We start from the raw sequence: 20,934 nt of genomic DNA, 5'->3' as shown, positions 1-20,934 counted from the left end.
TTCTAAATGTGAATGGTATTATATAGGTATGGTATATGGACAGTCATTTTGATTAAAAAAACAAATAACAGAGTAACATTTTATTACACTTAGTAAATATAACTTAACTAAAAATAAAATACAAACGTATAAGTTTAAAGCTGAAAGCTGTCAAAATTTACACGACACCTTCAAGATCTGGACGGGGCGGCGCGACGAGCAGCAGCTCGGCGTCGGGCGGCAGCGCGCGCGCGCGGCGCGGCCACGGCGGCAGCGCCAGCGCCGGGCCCGCGCGCCGCCCGCACGCGCACGCCGCCTCCGCCGCCTCCGCGCAGCCCGCGTGCGCCGCGCGCGCGCAGTGCAGCGTGCGCACGCCCGCGCCCGCCAGCGCGCGCCCGCAGCGCACGCACGCGCCGCGCGCCGCAGCCCCGCGTCGCGCCGCCGCCAGCGCGCGCGCCAGCGCCTCGTGCGCCTCGCGCCGCACCACGCGCGCAGCGCAGCGCCACACGCTGCGCCGCGCCGCGCCGCCCGCCAGCACCGCGCCCGCCACGCGCGCCGACTCGCACGCCGCCGCCGCCAGCTCCGCCAGCGGCAGGTGCGCCACCGCCTCCAGCAGCAGCGGCGGCGGCACGGCGCCCGCGCGCCGCAGCAGCCGCGTCCACATCTGCGCCGCCACGTGCGCCGGCGCCGTCGGCCCCACCCTGGCGCAGAGCGCGCTCGCTTCGTTCACGAGCGTCGCTTTGGTCTCCTCGTCGGCGTCGGCCGTCATCGAACGCAGGATAGCGTCGAGCGCGCCGAGGTGGTCGCCGGTCGCCTCCAAACAGACGGCCTCTGCGTCTTCCGGACCCGACTCCTTGACGATCGCGAGGGCGTCTTCGGGCCTCACGATTCCAGAATGCTTAGTGAGAAAGTGTTTCACGTGGTGCGGTCGGTGCGCGCACAGGGTGCGCAGGTGCGCGGCGGCGGCGTCCCCGCGCAGGCGCCCCGCCTCCAGCAAACACTCGCCGAGCTCTATCTTACACTGTAAAGTGACCGCGTCCAATATCGCAGCGACGGTGTCGCCGCACTCGTCGCCGAGCAGCGCGGCGGCGGCCCGCGGCCGCAGCTCCGCCAGCGCGGGGAGGTACGGTTCGAGTCGCCCTTTCATTTCGGCGTCGACTTCTATCCTCGATCTCAAATGTTCGAAGAACTCATCGACGTCTTGGCTCGAAGGGTTTTGTATTTCGAAAAATTGTTTAATAGCTTCGTCGTGTCGGTCGAGCATCGCGTCGAGCCGCCACAGCACGCGCGGCCGCCGCACGGCGCCGCGGTAGTGCGCCAGCAGCTGGTCGCGCTGCGCCCGCACGCGCGCCAGCACGGCGAGCCAGGCGCGGTCGGCGCGCTCGTGCTCGGTGCTCGCGACGAACTCCTGCAGATGTTTGATGAGCTCCTGGTCGAGCGGCAGCGCGCCCGAGCTCAGCTGCCCGGCGATGAATTCCAAAATTTCCAGCCGTCTCTCAGTCTCCTGAAAAATAAGAATAGGATATGAAAAATACTTTCGTAGTTTGAAGAATATTATGTTCTACAGTGGCTAACAAAAAATTCAGATTTTAACTCATGTGACAGTATCACTTAAAAAGTCTGATCTTTCACAAATACGCAAAACTAGCAAGTAAATTAAAAAAAAATCATCATAAAGAAACAGAAGTACTGATTGATGATTCATTATGGTATATATATGGGATGTTTTAGAGAGGGGATCCTGGATCTTCTGGTGTGATCATGGACTAACTCAGTTCATAAGTGCCAGGTTACTCGCCTGCAGGTCCCCGGAGTAGGCGAGCAGCGCGCGCGCCACGCGCAGACGGTTCTGCTTGCCGAGCGGGCCGGCGAAGGGCGGGTCGCGCGCGCACTGCTCCAGCAGCCGCACCGCCGCCGCCGTGTCGTGCGCCACCAGCACGCGCAGCGGCGACCGCGCCCCCGACTGAAATGACTCATCATATTTGTGTGTCGAACATGGGCTTTTTCCAGTGTCTGTGTGTATTTATACATTATATAAGTATTTATATGTAGTATATAAAATATAAATATATATGAATATTATAATATCAACTGTCTTAGTACCCATAACACAAGCAGCTCTGTATGCTTACTTTGCGGTTAGATAGTGATGTGTATTGTTTAATATATTTATTTATTTATTATTTATTTATCATTGGCAGTTTTGCACAGATAACGAAGTGCGCACACCAACATTTGATATTTTAAGACAGATGTACCAAAAACAGCCAGCATTACTAATAAACTAAATTAATATTTTTGTGTTTCTGATTTACAGATAAATGGTTGACATTTACATTTTATAATGTTAAACTGTATTAGACGACTTAGTTTTAAATAAGTTTGTGAAATGGTGGTAAACAAAAAAAAATAAACCTTAGATGTCCCTAGGACCCGTACAAAACGCTTTGCGTCTTCTTTTCTCATACGCACGGCTAGGGTTTGGAATACCCTTCCCAAGTCTGTGTTCCCTGAATCTTATAACTTGGGTATCTTCAAAACAAGAGTGAATCAGGCAAGCGTGTCCCATCTTAGACTGTATCTACACGTACCATCAAGTTAGATCATAGTCAAACGCGAGCCTATTTGCATTAAAAAAAAAAAACTTTTCAAAAGTGCTTGTAAACTAAGCCTAATTGAAATAAATGAATTTAGAATATTTTGCTGCATGTCGTACCTCCTCAGCGAGCAGCGCGTGCAGCGCGTCGTGTCGCGCGGAGGGGCGCGCGTGCGGCGGCAGCGGGCGGCCCCCCGCGCCGCGCGCCGCCAGCGCGTCGGCCGCCGCCAGCAGCAGCGCGCCGCCCGCGCACGCGCACGCCGCGCCGCCGCCGCACGACGCCGACACGAAGCCCACCAGCGACCGCATGGCGCCGCTGCACCCGTCTGACGAAGACACCATTCAATGAATGAAATTGAATTTAAATATATTTCGTGGATATTCGACATTTTCTAAATATACATATACTAGCTGACGCCGCGGGGTTTCATCCGCGTGGTTCCCGTTCCCGTGTGAATATGGGGATATAGCCTATAGCCTTCCTCGATAAATAGGCTATCTAATACTACAAAAAATTTTCAAATCGGACCAGTAGTTCCTGAGATTAAACGCTCAAACAAACAAACTCTTTAGCTTTATAATATTAGTATAGATAACCGCTTGACGAACTCAAATATGAAATTTGACAGGGAGGTAGTTTATAAAAGGAATAATTCACTAAGAACGAATTTTGTGACAGGGCCGGATTACATATTCGCTATCTGTGCATCAAGACAATAATAAAAAATTGTTTATACTCCGGACTAGAATGACGCCTGGGATGTCTTTTAACCTTCCCAGTTAGTATGTAAGTTTTATTTGTATTATTCACTATGTAATATCTATACTGGGTGCTTTTACCTTTAATAAAAATCATTATTAGTTTTTTGTTGTCAATAAACTATAAATATATTAAATTAAATGCAGTGCGATACCCAGCGCCGCCGCGATGGCGCCGACGCCGCGCCACAGGCCGCGCGCGCGCGTGAACACGCTGGCGCGGTGCGGGTCCAGCGACGTGAGCGGCAGGGACGCCAGCACGCGCTCCACCAGCGCGGGCTCGAACTCGGCCAGCCTCTCTATTAGCTCCTGAAACATTTTATATTGCACTTCAGGGATCTGCATTTTTTTCTGACTGTGTAAGTGCCATATGCTCCTTAAAGCTCAGTCCAGAAAGGGCGAATTCGCCGCGATTCTCTCGCGCGACCGTTACATTCACTAGGTGCGTGCCAACGCGCAAGCATTTGGGGAGGAATTCAGTACGAAACATGGAGTTGAACGTGCGCGTTAACTGGACGGCACAAGGCATCCCTAGTATCTCGACTCGCGCGCAATACGCGCGAATCACGCGCGAGTCGAGAGTCTGGCGTAGTGTACGCGATTTACGCGCATATTTTGAATTCGCGCGATGCTTGTGGACGCGATGTCTTGATGTTTAGTACTTCGACAACGCCTATGAATTCGCGCGATACGATTCGCGACGAATTCGCCTTCTGGACAAGGTCTAATGGGATCTCAACGGCGTCACCGGAGGTTAGGAGCGCGCCAGACGAGACAAATAACTTAGCATTCAGTAGCAGTGTAGTAGAAAGAAAAACTCCGAGCAGAGTTAAAGCATCGCCTGGTGGGGCCCACAGGCAGAAGCATGATGGGCGGAACCACTCTCTAAAGCAGCCTCCTCTGACTCGACCTTGGCGAGTGCCGTTCGAGGGATCTAAAAGTATTGAAGCTTAATAATAGTTAAACTCTTTATAACACTCCGAGTATACTTATTTCTGCCTCTAAGCAGCTTTACTGTGTTCAGATTTAAAGGGTGTGTTACCAATAGTTTAAAGCATAGTAGAACGTGTTCCTATGAATTGTCATAGTAATTAAACTGTAACCAGAAACATTTTTATAAATTATCATCTGTGTGCGAGTGGTTTCAATGTCATACCCCTTATCCATATTATCTCTCATGTTATAAAAACGTATTTTTCGATCTTATAACTACAACCGCTTTTGTCCTGTCACTTCTACTACATCCGATGCAAAATCTTCTAGGTACTTAAACTATCCATACCTGTGTCAAGTCCGGCGAAGGTGGATTGTTGGAGAGTTCTCCGCGCACTGCGGCGTCTCCTAACGCCTCGACGAACGCCTGCTCTCCCGAACAATTCTCCCACAGACAATTCCACAACTCCTCACTAAAAGAAACAATTCCCGTAATTTCCTATGATGAGAACTACAAAGTTTGGAGCATCACAGAAGATTGTTTGTCTGAAAAACATTCTAAAAGATATATCAAAACTGTTTGATCTCATTCTTCTTTCACTGTTTTAACATAACATAACAGCAAGGCATCGCAAAGATATGCACATTTACATATTCGATTTAGTTATACATAGTTTCTCTGCTGATATAATCAGAAATGTAGAAATCCGCAGAAAATGCAGTCGCCGACATAGCTCAGTGAGTCGCGAAGCTGAAGTGGCAATGGGCAAGGCATATAGTTTAAAGAGCCGATGGACGTTTTGGTCCTAAGGTCCAGGAATGGCGACCCCGCACCAAAACGCGCAGTGTTTGTCGACTCCACACTAGATGGACCGAGGACATCAAGCGGGTTGTAGAGTCGTTGGATGCTGGCGGCTCGAGACCGTGATGTTTGGAAGTCTATACAAGAGGCCCTATATCCAGCAGTGGACGTCCATCGGCTTATAGATAATGATGATGATGACACACTCGATAATTTATTCCTAAAAGGGTTTTTAAAAATATTGCTTTCCAGCTTCCACTTTTCCTATCACCTACAAATGTGCGTATTTTCAAGTCTAAGTCTAAGAGTGAATAGGTATCTTCTGGGGAAGCATATATCACCAGAGGCTGCATCACACAATGCGTGCAGGCTTTAATTAGCTATATTATAAAAAGAGTTGTAAGTGTAACATACATTTCTCACCTTAATTCATATTTGAGACACAGTTTAACAACTTGAACTGCGACATTCTTGTTGCTCAATATGTGCGGTCTGTCAGCTAGATTACCAATGAATTCATTTGCTATTTTTTTAGCTTCTATCCCCTGTGACGAACAGAGGAGCCTCAAGGCTTGGGAGTAGCGGCCGGCGGCCATGAACGCTTGCGCACGAGCGAGTAAGTCGCGCGGCTTGACGCGCACCACGCCGCGGCGCCCCAACAGTGCGAGCGCGCCCTCGGCGATGCAAGCGCCGCCGAGGGCGCTCTCACCCGCCTTGCACATAGCGCGCGACACGCGACCGTCCGTCCAGTGGCCCTTCAAAATCAAAAAGGGTAGTTGTAGCCCAGTAGATATAACCTCTGCCTCCGATTCCGGAGGGTATGGGTTCGAATCCGGCCCGGGGCATGCACCTCCAACTTTTCAGTTGTGTGCATTTAAAGAATTTTAATATCACGTGTCTCAAACGGTGAACGAATCTCATCTTGAGGAAACCTGCATACCAGAGAATTTTCTTGATTCTCTGCGTGTGTGAAGTCTGCCAATTCGCATTGGGCCAGCGTAGTGGACTATTGGCCTAATCCCTTTCATTCTGAGAGGAGACTCGAGCTCAACGGTGAGCCGTATATGGGTTGATAATGATGATGATAAATGATGAGGGTAGTTGACTCATATCAAAATTAATACAATCAATATTCATTTCGTGTAGTCTAATAAGGGTACGAAATATCAACTTATTATTCTAATTGATTCAAATACAAGATTTCCGTTTAGAAATTATTAATAAAACTCTTTTATTAATATATTACGACTGAATAATAAAAGCGGTTAAAATATTTTGTTAAGTTAAGTTACCTTGAAAAATGCAGACGAATACACAGGTTCTATTTGAGACAGATCTAGTGGCTTGTCGTAATCCTCGCCCCAGAATCGGAGATTTTCATCGCTATCAAAGATCGTAAGGCTGCCGCCCAACCAGCCGAGCCATATCGGCGTCGAAGTGAGTTCTACCCTTTGCACAGGTCGTAGGCTTATGGATGATCCAATTAACGTTACTGTTAGCCATTGCATAACGTTCGCACGGGCGGATACAAGTATTCTGTTATCGAGCTCGCACCATTCCAATACTGGAAGGACGTCAGGGGGTCCGTCCAATCGCACTCCAGCGGCTCGGCCCCCCGCCACTATGATGACCCGCGAAAGAGTCGCTAGTGCCAAAACGCGGGCGTCGCGAGCCGTCATGGCCACGACCTCCCCTCTTGCCCCCGAAAACAAACACGACACTCGAGCGGAACGTACTCCTAACGGCCTCGAGAACCGTATGAGCCACACCGAGCCGCCGGTGTCGAGAGCCAGGCCGGACGTGTCGGCCCACGTCACTCTCAATGTACCCCACAGCTCCCCGCCTAGTGTCACTCGTCTGAGAATCACTCCTCGTATACTCTCGTACTGATAGACGAGGCCGCGGGCGAATCCCGCTAGAATGCGAGTGCCGTCCCGGTTGTAAGACAGACATGTGACCGCCCCGTTGTCTCCGTTCGAGTCGCAAACCCATCGTAATGTTTGGTCGTGGAATGAGAGTAGATGCCCGTGCGCAGTGCCCACAGTGAGCCGACCGCTGGGCCCTACGCTGAGAGTTGTGGCCGCTCCTGCTGATGAACGTTCCTGAAACAAATTATTTATTAAATGTTTTAAAAATACTACATTAGTAGGTACAAATGTAGTACGATGCAATCTTTATGACGTTTCGGAACATCGTGCGTTAAACTGCGCAATACAAGATTTTATATATCAGTGGCAATGTAGGGGCGCGGCGCACGAGTCCCATCCACTTGAAGTCGCCACTCGCGCTTGGGCATAGCCAGGATTCTATTTAGGGGGGCAGCTATATTCAAATTAAGTAATTCTCACATTAGTACTCAAGGGCGTAGCCAAGATATTAAAAACGGGGGGAGGGGGGTCAGCTAGGGGCTTCCACATAAGGTCTTTTTTTCATACGAAAGAAACAAAGTTCCTTAAATTAATAAACCAGTCTTTGAAAGTCGTAACATTTGGTATCTCTGACAAATCATCCGATTTTTACGCTTTACGTTTTTTTAGACACTAATAAATGATTTTCTAGAGGTAGAGAGCTGACTATTTTTTAGAATCGCTCGATATCTGTTTTTGAGTTTTATCAAATTCTGCTGATCTGAATCTGTTCAAATATTTCCAAAATATAACTTTGGTGAAGCCCTTTTAAGTATTTTTAAATGTTGCCTATTTTGTTCAAATCGGTTTAGCTGTTCAAAATTTATGAGAGGCATAAGTGACAGACATCATTACAAATTGCTACAAATCATTGAGATTAGATGAAAACTCAATTTGAATAATTGTGTAAAATCTAGGTCTGTTACTTAAATATGTTAATAACGGGACAAGCAGTAATTATTACCAAATAAAATACTTATAAACTCAGCCAACTTGAAATAACTGCATTTACTTCTCTACTTAAAGCATTACCATAGCTTACAGCATTGATAGATGATCTAATAGTAAGTAAGAGTTTGAATCAAAACATGTAAATAAAATTGTCTGTGATTTTTAAAATAATTGTGTTTTATCAAGTGCTTATAATTATGTATTTACATGATACCAAAACACAATCAAGCTTTTTTTAAAATTTTTGTCTATTTTTTTTGTCTGGTCTAATCTCTGGAATGGTTGATGAAAGGATTTTAACGAGAAATGGAAGATAGAGGAGGCTTTGAGCAATTTATAGGATACTTTAATCTGGAAACAATTTATGATTCCTGAGGGATTTGTTGTTAAAAATTAAATATAACGTTGACGAAGTTGCGGGAGATTATAAGCGAAAGGTCACTTTATCACTAAATATCGAAAACCACTAAATACAGAGAAGGCAGGGAGGTAATTTATATATTATTAGATGTCCCCTAAGAACATATTTTGCGAGAGGGCCTGGGTCCACTAGGTATAGGTAGTTTTAATTCCTTTTTGTAAGTACTTTTTATCAAATATAATTTACAATTCTTATAACCCGCTCGCCTCTGTCCCGCAATGTAAGTAATTTAATAATTAACAGTGGCAAATATTTCTTGCATCAACACCAAAATAAACCAGCTACATTCACTGATAATACCTAGTATGATAATGTTATCATAATATTTATAACAACACTTAGTGCCTTGTAGCTTGTAGGTATTCATAAAGTACAATGAATTACTCATATTATAGGTATTTTTGTTGATTGTAATTTTATCACAGTGGAATTTAAATAAATAAGAGGTCTGTCACTCATCTCCATTACAAGGTTTAGTTTAATGAAAGGCATGGATTTACCACTTTTATTAAAAGTGACATTACTGTGTACAATTAAAAAAAATATATACACAAGTTTACTTGTATTTATACTAATTTAGTGTATTACTAGCAGACGCCCACAACGTAATAGAAGTTATAGAGATTTCTCTGGTCTCTTGCAAAAATGACTGTGTGGTTAGTTTCTATGTTGTAAAAGTGCAACATAGAAACTAACCACACAGTCATTTTTAATTAGTTCATTTGATAGGTCATAATATTTATTCACTTTAATATTATATTTTATAAATATTTATTTGTGTTAAGTAATTAACATGATACATAAAATATACTTGGTCGCTAACTATGGGCCTCATAAGAAGGCTCAGAATCACACAGCGGGCGATGGAACGAGCTATGTTAGGAGTATCTCTGCGTGATCGAATCGATCGATCGAAATGAGGAGATCCGCAGAAGAACCAAAGTCACCGGCATAGCTCAACGAGTTGCGAAGCTGAAGTGGCAATGGGCGGGGCACATAGTGCGAAGAACTGATGGACGTTGGGGTCCCAAAGTGCTGGAATGGCGACCCCGCACTAGTAAGCGCAGTGTTGGCCGACCCTCCACTAGGTGGACTGACGACATCAAGCGAGTCGCAGGGATTCGCTGGATGCAGGTGGCTCAGTATCGTGATGTTTGGAAGTCCCTACAAAAAGCCTATGTCCTGCAGTGGAAGTCCATCGGCTGATATGATGATGATGATGATGATGATGATAAAATATACTTCTGCAATTTATATATTACAAAATTTACATTAATTACAGTCTGTGTAGAGCAGTGACTCCCAAAGTGGTCTATATCGACCCCTAGGGGTCTATGACAAACTGCAAGGGCTCTAAGTCAGCGAAAAAAAAATTTGGGGGTCCATTAAATGAAAATGGTTTCCACAATAGTGGATCATAACACATACACTGATAGTACTATTTTTTACATCATATTATCTTATAATATCAAAACATATACATTATTTTAAAAGTAACTATGAAGTAAAAAAAATATTATATATGTTTATAAAATTGTGTAAGTTGTAGGATACAGAAAATCAATATCAAATAAGTAGGGGGTCTACCCAACACGGAAAAACATAGCAAGGGGTCAAAAAAGTCTGGGAAACTCTGGTGTAGCGGGTCTATTAATTATTCATCAACTTACTTGAGCCTGTGTCAGTTGCTGAGAAATTGCCTGTAAAAAGTCAACTTGTAGAGCTGAACATGAGGAGTCTTCAAATTTCTTTGCAGATGTTTTGCTTTCACTTTCCAATACTTCAGAAGATAATGCTTCTGCTAGAGTAGGAGCTTCACTAGTAGGTAATGCATATTCAACTTCATCAAGCTATAAACAAAAATACAATTTAAATTAACCAGTCAGTCCTTAACCTTAACTATACATTTGAGCCAGCCACTGAGGTATCAGGACAACAAGTTAATATACATTAAAAGTTCTTTCTTTCTGTTTATTGCAGTGAGATATGCAGTAAAATTTCCAAAAATAGAGATAATGTAGTATTGGTGGTAACAAATGACCCTAACCTTGATTTTGTGGATATTTTCTAATTGGATTCCTCTAGGCTCTATGATATCCTAGTAGCTGTGCAACTTGCACATTAGTGTATAAAAAATCAAAGTTCGAGTAGCTCTAGTATGTTATTTCTCAGCAGAGATGGGCGTTGTCGTTATTTTTCGTCAACGGGCTTCCGGTTGATGTTGCTCGTGACATTTGTTGTGGTATGGTTTCGGCATCGGATGCCAGCAACATATACTGACATTGATGCTCAGCAACGTTATTAGAAAAACGGCCATATCTATTTCTCAGCCAAACAATAACAATGACAATGGCCAAAATTAACATTGTCTCTAGCCTCACTTAATGGTCAAAGAATCTTTGATTATATGAATGATTTTATTTTAATGAAGTAGATAAATTTATTTAAGTTAACATGGCAGGACTAGACACTAGCATCCTACCATATTATTCAAAAAATATTATGAAAAACTACTTTTCATTACCTCTTCAAAGTCCACATACTGAAGACTTTCAACTGATTCAAGATCTGAATCCAGAAGTGATTGTGTTGAAGGTGTTTTGAGTAAATCCATTATTTTTAATATGTAAGAATAATTTTCGAACAGTTGCTAAATTTGTATGTATTCCATGTTTGGACACCGTTCCAACTTCCAGTTAAATATTGTTTTTATTAGTTTGTAAAATATAAATGTGATTTAAAATTTTAAACAAAATGAATTCATTAAATAACATTTAGAGGATCAATGACAATAATTCAATTCGGATTCAAAATATTGAAATAATTTATGTATTTTACTCGCTAAAAATTAAAGATAAGATGTCAATGTCAATGTCAAAAAGTCCAATGTTATCAACAAACATAGAGGAATTAGAAAATGGAGATGCATCGCACTCAAATTCACGAACAAAATTGTCTGTAGTTTTTTGAGGGGGACGACCTTAGACCATTAATAACTGGACGTGGTTCGCACCCAAATTCATCAACAAAAAAGTCTGTCATTTTTTGAGGGGGGCGAGGTAAACTCACATCGAAAACATTTAACACCATTAAGTATATTCTGTGTCCATACACTACACACATTTATAAATTTGACTCGCAAATACTCGCAATACACACACGCGTAATTTTTACAAACACATTGCCACAGTAAAAATATATACAAGCAGTATTGTAACTCGGTCGTATTTTTGAAATAAATACCTACAGCTACGTGGTACGTAAACATGCGATAGCGCTGCCCGCCTCCGGCATTTTAATTACATTTGCCAACTTTGTATTTCCATTTAGTTTTGTGATTGTAAATATACTTTTTTTATGTAGTAAACAAATAAAATACTTTGAAAATTGTAGTAAAATAGGAAGTGTACAATAAAATGCGTGTTGTTTTTTGATTGGTAGATTTAAACAAGGCTGATACTATACTAATAGCATTAACAACTGAGTCTTAGGGCCATAAATCATTTCTCTATATCTATCTCGCTTGCACTTATGGGTCTTATGGAGCCGTCTAGTGAAGGGTGTAACAATGAAAGACATATTATCGATAAGTAAAGTTTATTATCGTATCTTGTTCACAAAATTAAAAAAATTAACAATATTTGATTTAATATAATACATATTTCATATTATATAATTATTAACTAAATAAAATTAATCTTCATCTGAGTCTTCATCATCAGAATCTTCGTCTTCTGCCAAATTTATTATATATTAGTATCCATAGTGCGCAACGAGTAACACATGAATGTATTTATTTAATTGCAGTAAACACATTTATAGCAAAAAAAATACGCAATGCAATTACATTAGAAACCGACCAATCAGAATCGTCCAAATCATTATTGACTCATCATTAGCACGTGCGCAGGTAGCCGTTTATCGATAATTAGGGTGCGCAGGTAGGCGCGCTGCACATTCCTATCTTTTTTGACTTTTATGACCGGACGACTCAGATGATAATGCGCATACTATAATCAATGATCTTAAAGGATAGGTCGTATTCATATTATGTTTATTTTGGTGATGCCATCTAAGTATTACCTCCATACTACTTGACCAAATAATAAAAAACCGGTCAAGTGCGTGTCGGGCCACGCGCAATGAAGGGTTCCGTAGATTATGTTAGCCCTTTAGTCCCTTATGTAATGCACAAAAATACCGATAACGATACCCCACACTATAGAATAGACGATAAAAAATTCATCCTGACTTGGAATCTAGGGAAGGAATCCCAAAAAAAAATTTTTTAATTATCTTTTTACCACTTTATAGACGTATATTAAATACATACTCTTACTAAATCTCATCTTTCTAGTTTTAAGTATTTTAAATTATCATGAGTTCGATCCCGGGAAACAATATTTTTTTTTTGGTCTTTTTATGTTTTTCTCAATTGATTTCTTAAACTTTTTTAAAAGTAAGTAAGTGTACTTCGGTGTTTTTTTTTTATTTATAAGCAAAAATCTCCATTTAAAATTGCCACTGTTTTAGTTCTTAAATATTCCGTTTGCGAAAATAGTAGCGCTGCTATGTCCAAAGTTTTTGTGTATGTATCTTCACTTCTCCTTGTAGAATATGTTCTTTAGTTCTGCACTATTATCTATGGTATCTATGGTTCTGCATTTCTGTCCGATTCTGTGGAATAACTAATGATTTCTGCTGTCAAATTTCCAAGTTTCAACTATAGTGATCTGTGGTTTCAATTCAACCAATTTGGCAATTTCCAATTTCCATTTTCGTTTGTGAATTGTGATTGTGGTTGTACTTAATCATTAGAAAGTTTCGTGAGTATTTCATGTGATTGATTGTGCATTATAAGAACACTGTATTTAAGTAATATATAGTGCACTGAATCTAATTAATTCGTTACACAAAGTAATCAGGTAAAAAGTGGTGGCAAGCCGCCATTTTGTACGTGGTATTATTTTTGGACAATCTACAATTGGTCATCACTCAAGTATAATAAGATAATTTAAAGGCACATGCATCATGACTGAAAATACTTCTAAAGAACCGCCTATTCAAACTATGAGTGGCATGCCATCGGATCCAAACGCTTGGATGTACGGTGTCTACCAGCCGTACAGTGGGTATCAAGGTGGCATGTTCCCGCAGTTTTACAATCATCAATATTTTAATCAAATGGGTAATAGTGGATCTTTCCGTAACGACGGTCAACATTATCATCAAAATAACGAGGCGAGGCCGGCCGGCCAATATGGCCATCATCAATTTTCCTCACCTCCGCCTTTGTTAGGAATGTCCCCGTTTGATACTAGCCGCCCGTTCAATAACCAGAGCCCTATTAGGTTTAATTTTACAGGTAGTAGAAAATCTGCCCCCCTTCCTCCAAATGAAAACCCTCTGTTGGCCAATAACAATAACAATGCCAAGAAAAAACGTAAAAAGGGAAACAAAGCAATTAACGAGGCAGGGTCAGCTTTAGCGCCTCCATTGCCTGACCATCCACCACCGCTGCCTCCCTGTCCACCACCAGATCTCCCCAAGCCGCCACCTCCCCCTCCCCTCGACGTTCCTTTACCTCCCCCCATAGCCACTGAAGACATTCCTGAGCCACCAGAGGAACCCAAATGTGAAAACAATAATGAAAAAGAGTTGGAGAATGTTGTTCCAAATGACAACTCTTCAAACTTTTTAAAAACCTCATCAATACAAACATCAGCAGGAATATGGCCTGAAAGTTTAGAAAGGTATATTAAAAGATGTTACGAGAAGTGCAAAACGGGCATAGATCGCGACCAAATAGATATATGTTTAAAGGGCCGCATTACAGCTGCAGCTAACAAAGATGAAATATGGACAAGAAATTGGGATGATGAGCCTATACCTAGTGTACATAGCGAACGAAATAATTTATCTATGAAACCACTTCGCGGTACACTGTCATTGTACCAAAAGTGTGAAGCTATTTCAGAGCTAAGCAAGTCCAAGTCTTTGGCTGGCAGGAATTATAATACTCATAAAAATTCTCCTCAGAGACGAAGAAAAGCACATTCCAGGAGTCGCTCTAAGTCTAAAAGTCCACCAAGAAAAAGGCAGAGGTAAATATTTATTATACTGTTAATATAAGCTTAAATAGTTGTTGAATTCTGTAAGTTGTTATAATCATAATGTTTAAACATGTATTTTGTTACAACAGCACATCATCTACATCTAGCGATGAGATTGAAGAAAAGAAGACTTTCAGGAACAAACCTCGGCAGAAGGTTAAAGATAGATTATCACTGGACCAGAAGAAACCTGAGAAGTTCCAAAAAAATATTAAAAAAAAAGCATATAACCAATTTAATGTTGAAGAATTACAAGGCAATGCTGAAAAATTACAGAAAAGAGCCCAAAGATTTGGCAATGGTAATGTTCCCACCATAGCTAGCTCAATACAGCCTAGTCGCAGTAGTGAAGTAAATCTGCTGGAACCCTCCCCTAAAAGGCCTTTCATACAGGATACAGAAGGCGACTATGAGCTCAACAACATGCATATAGTGGGAACATGCACAGACATTGAGAAGTCATTTTTAAGGTTAACAAAGGCACCTGAATCTTGTGAGGTTCGGCCGGTCACAGTACTAAAGAACTCAATTAAAAATGTTAAAGAGAGATGGATACAAAAACAGGATTATAGATATGCATGTGATCAACTCAAATCAATAAGGCAAGATCTAACGGTAAGAATACTAAAGAAATGAACTTTTTCATTCATACCTTGACAAACAAATGGTAAAAAAAAATGTTATCTCTGAGCATTAAGCATTGGATTTGCACTGCACACCATCTATGCAGTGTACAATAATATCTCAATGGGGTATTGTACTGATTGTACAGTGCAATGTTGCAACTTCAGGGATGCTTGTTTATTAAATGAGAACTAATAATTATTGATTTTGTGTGAAAATTGATGTGTGTTTTAGGTGCAAGGAATAAGAGACAGTTTTACAGTAGAAGTATATGAAACACATGCCAGAATAGCCTTAGAAAAAGGTGACCATGAGGAATTCAACCAATGCCAAACACAACTGAAAATGCTTTACACTGAGCTTCCAGATTGCAGAGCCAATGAAGCTGAGTTTAAAGCATATAGGATTTTGTACTACATATTTACCAATAATACTTTGGGTATGTACAATAATATTATTAAAGCCATCAATTGCACAATGCATACTTTTACAGGTATTTTACAGCATCCAATCCAATGCTTTTGATTGTGTTTCTTGTCTGAACAGACACAACAGACAAATTGGGATCAAGAAGATCCCATGTTTATACAAACCATATATGTGTGCCAAATTTCATCTTAATTCATACAGTGTTTTTATGTGCAATTACATAAAAATAATAAACAATCCATTCTAATATATTTTATAACATTTTAATTATTAATTTTATAAAAAAATCTTTTTTTCAGATCTTACTACAATTTTCCAATTTCTGTCCAAAGATGATAGAGAAAATGAATGTATCAAGCATGCACTGAACACAAGATGTGCGTGGGCTACTGGCAATTTACATAAATTTTTTACACTGTACAAAACAGCCCCCATGATGGCGGGATACTTAATAGATTGGTTTGTGGACAGAGAGCGGAAAAGTTACCTGAAATACATCATAAAGTCGTATGTTTTTTCTGCTTTATTAGTTTCATTATATTTTGGTGCTTTTGAGGTAATTTGTAACATTTGGAATAGAAGTTGCCAATTTTATTTATGAATCAGTACTGTAATAAATAAGTAACTGTATTAATACATAGTTACATTATTTTAATTTATGTATTAATTATTACTTTATTACAAATTTATTTGGCTGGCTGACTAACAAACATTCTATAAAAAATCAAGTTTATTGCATCTATTTATTATTTGATATTTAAATGTAACTTCATACTTATTTCCATTTTTATCTATTTATGATTTTATCTATACTAATATTATAAAGAGGTAAAGTTTGTGAGGTTTTAGGGGGTAATCTACTGAACCAATTTCAAAAACTCTTCAAAAGAAAGCCACTACTTGTGAGTGTCATGCTAGGCTAGCTCCATATGATCTCCGTATTCCCACAGGAATGGAAACTATGATGAAATAATTGGTTTTTCTTATTTTGTTAATAGGTAAAAAAAATATTTTTTTATTCATTTTAATAAAAAAAGATAACATTATTCTTCATTATATTTCTAGATATAATATGTTTCTATATTAAACCTAGCACCATTTACTAATGCCAACCTCATGTGGTTGGATTTGTTGTATTAATGTTTTATTATATGTGCAGCTACAGGCAGACTGTTCCTGTGGACTTCATTGTACGCGAGCTGGCCTTCGAGTCTACTTCTAAAGCTTTAGAGTTCTTGAATCAGTTTCCTCTTTCGTATACTGGCAACAATCAGGATCAAATTGATTGCAAGGCCAGCCTTCAAGTAATCAATCAGAACATCTAACATACCACTTATGCATTCGTGCATAGCCGTCCTGTTAAAGTTAAATTTATTTTGTGCGTCGTTATGTAAACACGCAAAGCGACAGGGTCCACAGCTTGGGCAGAGCTTCGGCGGTCGTTAACGTGGCCAATATCATTTCACCTTCGTTTTATTAGGCACATGCGGCGTCACAATATATTATATTTGCACAGCTGAGAAGTTTGGAATTTGTGGCAGTTTTAGCGAGAATATTGTTTTGATGAAGAAATGCTTCGTGTGTGTGGGAGCTGCTACAAAGCAATTGGAGGTTTTAGTGCATAGACAATTCAGCAGTGCTAAAGACTTATAATAGAAGTAAAGTGTTAACAATAAGAGAACTTTTAAAAGCATTATTGATGTTGTGTAAATAAATTAAAAAATCTTTTTATACTTCACAATTTGTTCAAATGTTGTAGTTGATTAATTATTAGAACCTGTACATATGAATGTGATGTGCTTAAGTCAATATATTGATTTTTTATATTGGTTGTTTTAGTTATTTACCTGCCTAGAAAAAAGTTCTCTAAATAAAGTTTATTTTTAATCATAGTAGGCAATGCCTACTATGCCTATTAACAACTAAGAAAATTATTATAATTGTTTGCCATAGACCACTTATCAAAATGGTGTGAATAATATTTTCATTCTGCGATTTTAATGGCTTACTCTAGTTCCAGACCTTTTTTGTTTGTTTTTTGGGCTTTCCAGCGGGTTGAGTTTGGGCTTTCCAGAGGGTACCAAAGTATTAAAACTACACAGGCTGATTCAAACTATGTCTACGCTACGCTACTATGTCCCGCTGATACCTAGAATTTTACCATGCATTGCATTAACTTATGTTGTTCTGAAACATCATGAAGTTTTGAATTTGTAAATTTTAGACTTAGTACTTTTTATAAAAACTATTAATAATTATTGTTTTGCAGAAGGATTTTTTAGTATAATTCATATGTTATTATGCTGCTACCTTAGTTTTAATTACCTTTTGTACACAGTTGAGCTAGTCACTACTTATTTAAAAAAAGAAAATCAGTGGTTTTTTTTAGCTAAGTTTGGAAGCACTTTAAAACCTGGCATGAATAAAACACATTTCTATTATTTACATTTTAATAATAATTTATTATTATTATAGACAAAATATTTTTAAAATAGGTAGATTCAAGTCTCCCATCACCAAACTCAAAATAACTTCACGCTAAATAAAAACTAAGTATATAACAAAAACATACTTTAGAATATAATTTGTAAATACAAAGCACAAAACTATATACATACCTACCTATAACCTATAATTATTTTTAATACCTTCTCAACTTGGACACAAACTCATATAACTGCATATAATTATGTATTCAGTGTTTGTTAATTAAACAAGATTCTTTATATATTTAATTTGCTATTTTTATACTAAATGGGCAATGAGTTTGTGTGGCATAAGTCATTGCAAAATGAGCAGTCCAATGTTTAGGTACTTAGTTAAATACTATACTAAAAAATAAACATTTTTTTTAAGAAATTGATCATATTCACAAGGCAAATCTTCAAATAAATAACCAATATTCCCATTTCCTTCCAACTCAGAAAAACTACTGAAACTAAAGCTGCTTAACTGTGTTTTAGTAGTGGTACAATGGTCCACTGGTATAAAAAGTTACTATAAACAAGCAACATTTTTGATGGTCAGAATAAAATGGTCTATAAAATAAACGGTAACATTAAATAACTGTATAAATAAAGTAATTAATAGCAGTTCATTTTACAGTAAAATTTATTTTGCAGTCATCATGTGGATAACACATTTATTTTTAAATAATATGTTAGATTGCAGCATGAATTACATGGTAAAGGCCTGTTTTGTATGTATTGATCTAGGTAATGAATAAAAATATACCTTTCTATTACAAAATAAAATAACATTTTTTCTTACATATCTAGACACTTAGAATATGGAATGTAAATTAGAAATGCGGCAAACACACTTTGCCAGCAAAGAGCTCTGATATGACAGTAATCCATAATGATAGAACAAACAGTATGTATGAAATTCCAACTTGATGGCTGTTAGGTAGTTGATAGGGCTGGCCTCCAATTTCATCGACATGGAAACCCATTGGAAATATAACAGCAGCAAGACAAAACACAACCACTGGAATAAAAAAAAAACTATTTATTAAGTATTTTGTGAACTGATAACAGATAGTTATATCTAATTAAAGGTATAATTTGTGAGGTTGTAGGTATTAATCTCTAGATCTACTGAACCAATTTTGAAAATTCTTTTACTGATAGGTATTGCATTATATGCTTTGATAGGTCCAATTTTTGGGGAAACAAATACATACTTTACATTATTTTTTTATTGGCAATAACATAAAATATTCAAAGTATTGCATTGGACTGATACAGTATTTATAAAAAAAAATTGATTTCTTGCAAGCATGCTAAGCCAATAGAATAGTTTAATAATACATTATTTAGCAAGTTATGAATTACTAAACTTTATGTTAATACATACTTGCTGCAAATCCAACCCAGCGTGCGTAAGGGATTACATTTCTATCAAAATGACTTGATGCTAGCAGAATTACTGTAGTTGTTATACAAATGCATCCCATGAAGATACATATCAAAGCCAGCAACCATTCCGGCTGCAGATCTGGTGTGAAGCATACTTGTGGACGGTTGTACAGTGTCATACATGACCACATCAATCCAAGGCGAGTATCACCTGTTAACGAAAGAACAAAACAGTTATAAGCATATCAGCACCTCATTTTACAACTTCTTTAGTGCAATTGGTAGTGCTGTGGTTCTTACTAGAGGTCCTAGGTTTGATTCTTAGGACAGGTCATTTTGGGATTTTATATTTTCTAAATTGGCTCGGCTCTGGTCAAGATAAATAGTAAGAACGGTCTCTTGCTGGTCTGATAGTCATAGGAAAATAACTATTGTCCTTGTAAATGTTTTGCAAAATCTGCAAGCATCAGAACAGACATCGTTAATCTTACCTCCTACATCTGTTATTATCCAATCTGGCATTGCGAGGCTCACGATTGCAAAAACATCTGCAGCCATGAAAAGTGTTCCGGAGATCACTGTGAGTTTATCCATTTTGATAAACCCGCGATTATTCTTTGAAGAGCGTTAAATATATATAAGTTTGCAGTCTAACAGAGTATACCTTACATATTCATGAAAACAATTTCGTTTTAATTTGTTGTTTTTAATGTTTACATTTTATAAATTATCTTTGACGAAAAACAGCACAAACGAGAATAATTTTATTCTATTTGTATTTGACTTGACTTTTGATGTCAAATTGACAATGACAATCAAGGAACATATTTACTGATGACAATGAATGATGAATATTAGCAATATCACAGATCATGAAAAAATAATAAAGACTCCAAAATACACGATTTATACCTATTAGTCTGTGATAGCTTTATTAGGCTCAAAGAGCCTGGAGTCCAGACTGTAATGCCAATTATTGAAAAAATATCATTTTGCATTTTTAACCGACTGCGACTTCAAAAAAAGTAGGAGGTTCTGCTCAAATTCTCATTCAAAGACGCCTTACTTGTACCGAATCGTAAATCTATGCCTGGAACCGATTTAAATTAACATTAGGTACCTACTTCATAGATTTACGAGTCGGTAGAAATGACCTACTTATCTGAGGAACCTACGGCACTTACACAATCAGAAAAAGAAGAGCGGTTACCAGCATATGTAGATGGTGGTTTTTAGTGAATGAAGGTCAACACGGTAAAAAAGCACAGCTGTACTTTCATGGTACAACCGTCCAAGGATCACAATAACGACTTATGAAAGTAGAGAGCACCAATCCCATATAGGCCTAACATACGTCCAGACTTAATATCTCGTGAAGACAAAATGACAAGTGAACTGCCGAACCGAAAATATCGCCCTATCGCAACCAGCTGCCCCCCTGTGTGACGACTGACCATATTATGTAGATGTTACGATTTGGAATGAAACTGAAATTCGGTTTTGGTTTCGGCCGTAAAACTAGTTTCGGTCGGACACACCTTCTCGACTTGCATACGGAAA

The 20,934-nt window shown here is 39.4% G+C and overlaps 3 protein-coding genes across 3 annotated transcripts; 1 reads left to right on the top strand and 2 right to left on the bottom strand.

Moving 5' to 3' along the window:
- Nucleotides 1-65: 65 nt before the first annotated feature.
- LOC112046284 (vacuolar protein sorting-associated protein 8 homolog) lies at nt 66-11,227 on the bottom strand. Its single transcript, XM_024082884.2, has 9 exons — nt 10,873-11,227; nt 10,019-10,198; nt 6,362-7,171; nt 5,493-5,824; nt 4,617-4,740; nt 3,490-3,643; nt 2,696-2,901; nt 1,778-1,942; nt 66-1,483 (listed from the first exon to the last, which is right to left on the bottom strand). Exons 1-9 carry the CDS (start codon nt 10,960-10,962, stop codon nt 158-160), a joined length of 3,387 nt encoding a protein of 1,128 aa, XP_023938652.2. The 5' UTR covers nt 10,963-11,227; the 3' UTR covers nt 66-157.
- A 1,834-nt stretch (nt 11,228-13,061) lies between these two features.
- LOC112046267 (leukocyte receptor cluster member 8 homolog) lies at nt 13,062-17,340 on the top strand. The gene is made up of 5 exons (XM_024082860.2): nt 13,062-14,452; nt 14,551-15,076; nt 15,320-15,524; nt 15,814-16,021; nt 16,674-17,340. The coding sequence occupies exons 1-5, from the start codon at nt 13,380-13,382 to the stop codon at nt 16,837-16,839; spliced, it is 2,178 nt and encodes a 725-aa protein (XP_023938628.1). The 5' UTR covers nt 13,062-13,379; the 3' UTR covers nt 16,840-17,340.
- Nucleotides 17,341-17,946: 606 nt separating this feature from the next.
- LOC112046272 (uncharacterized protein C16orf52 homolog A) lies at nt 17,947-20,179 on the bottom strand. Its single transcript, XM_024082873.2, has 3 exons — nt 19,866-20,179; nt 19,373-19,585; nt 17,947-19,003 (listed from the first exon to the last, which is right to left on the bottom strand). The coding sequence occupies exons 1-3, from the start codon at nt 19,966-19,968 to the stop codon at nt 18,816-18,818; spliced, it is 504 nt and encodes a 167-aa protein (XP_023938641.1). The 5' UTR covers nt 19,969-20,179; the 3' UTR covers nt 17,947-18,815.
- Between the last annotated feature and the right edge of the window lie 755 nt (nt 20,180-20,934).

This window comes from Bicyclus anynana, chromosome 15, assembly GCF_947172395.1.
Source record: "Bicyclus anynana chromosome 15, ilBicAnyn1.1, whole genome shotgun sequence".
NCBI lineage: Eukaryota > Metazoa > Arthropoda > Insecta > Lepidoptera > Nymphalidae > Bicyclus > Bicyclus anynana.
This window is presented reverse-complemented; position numbering and strand designations above follow the sequence as displayed.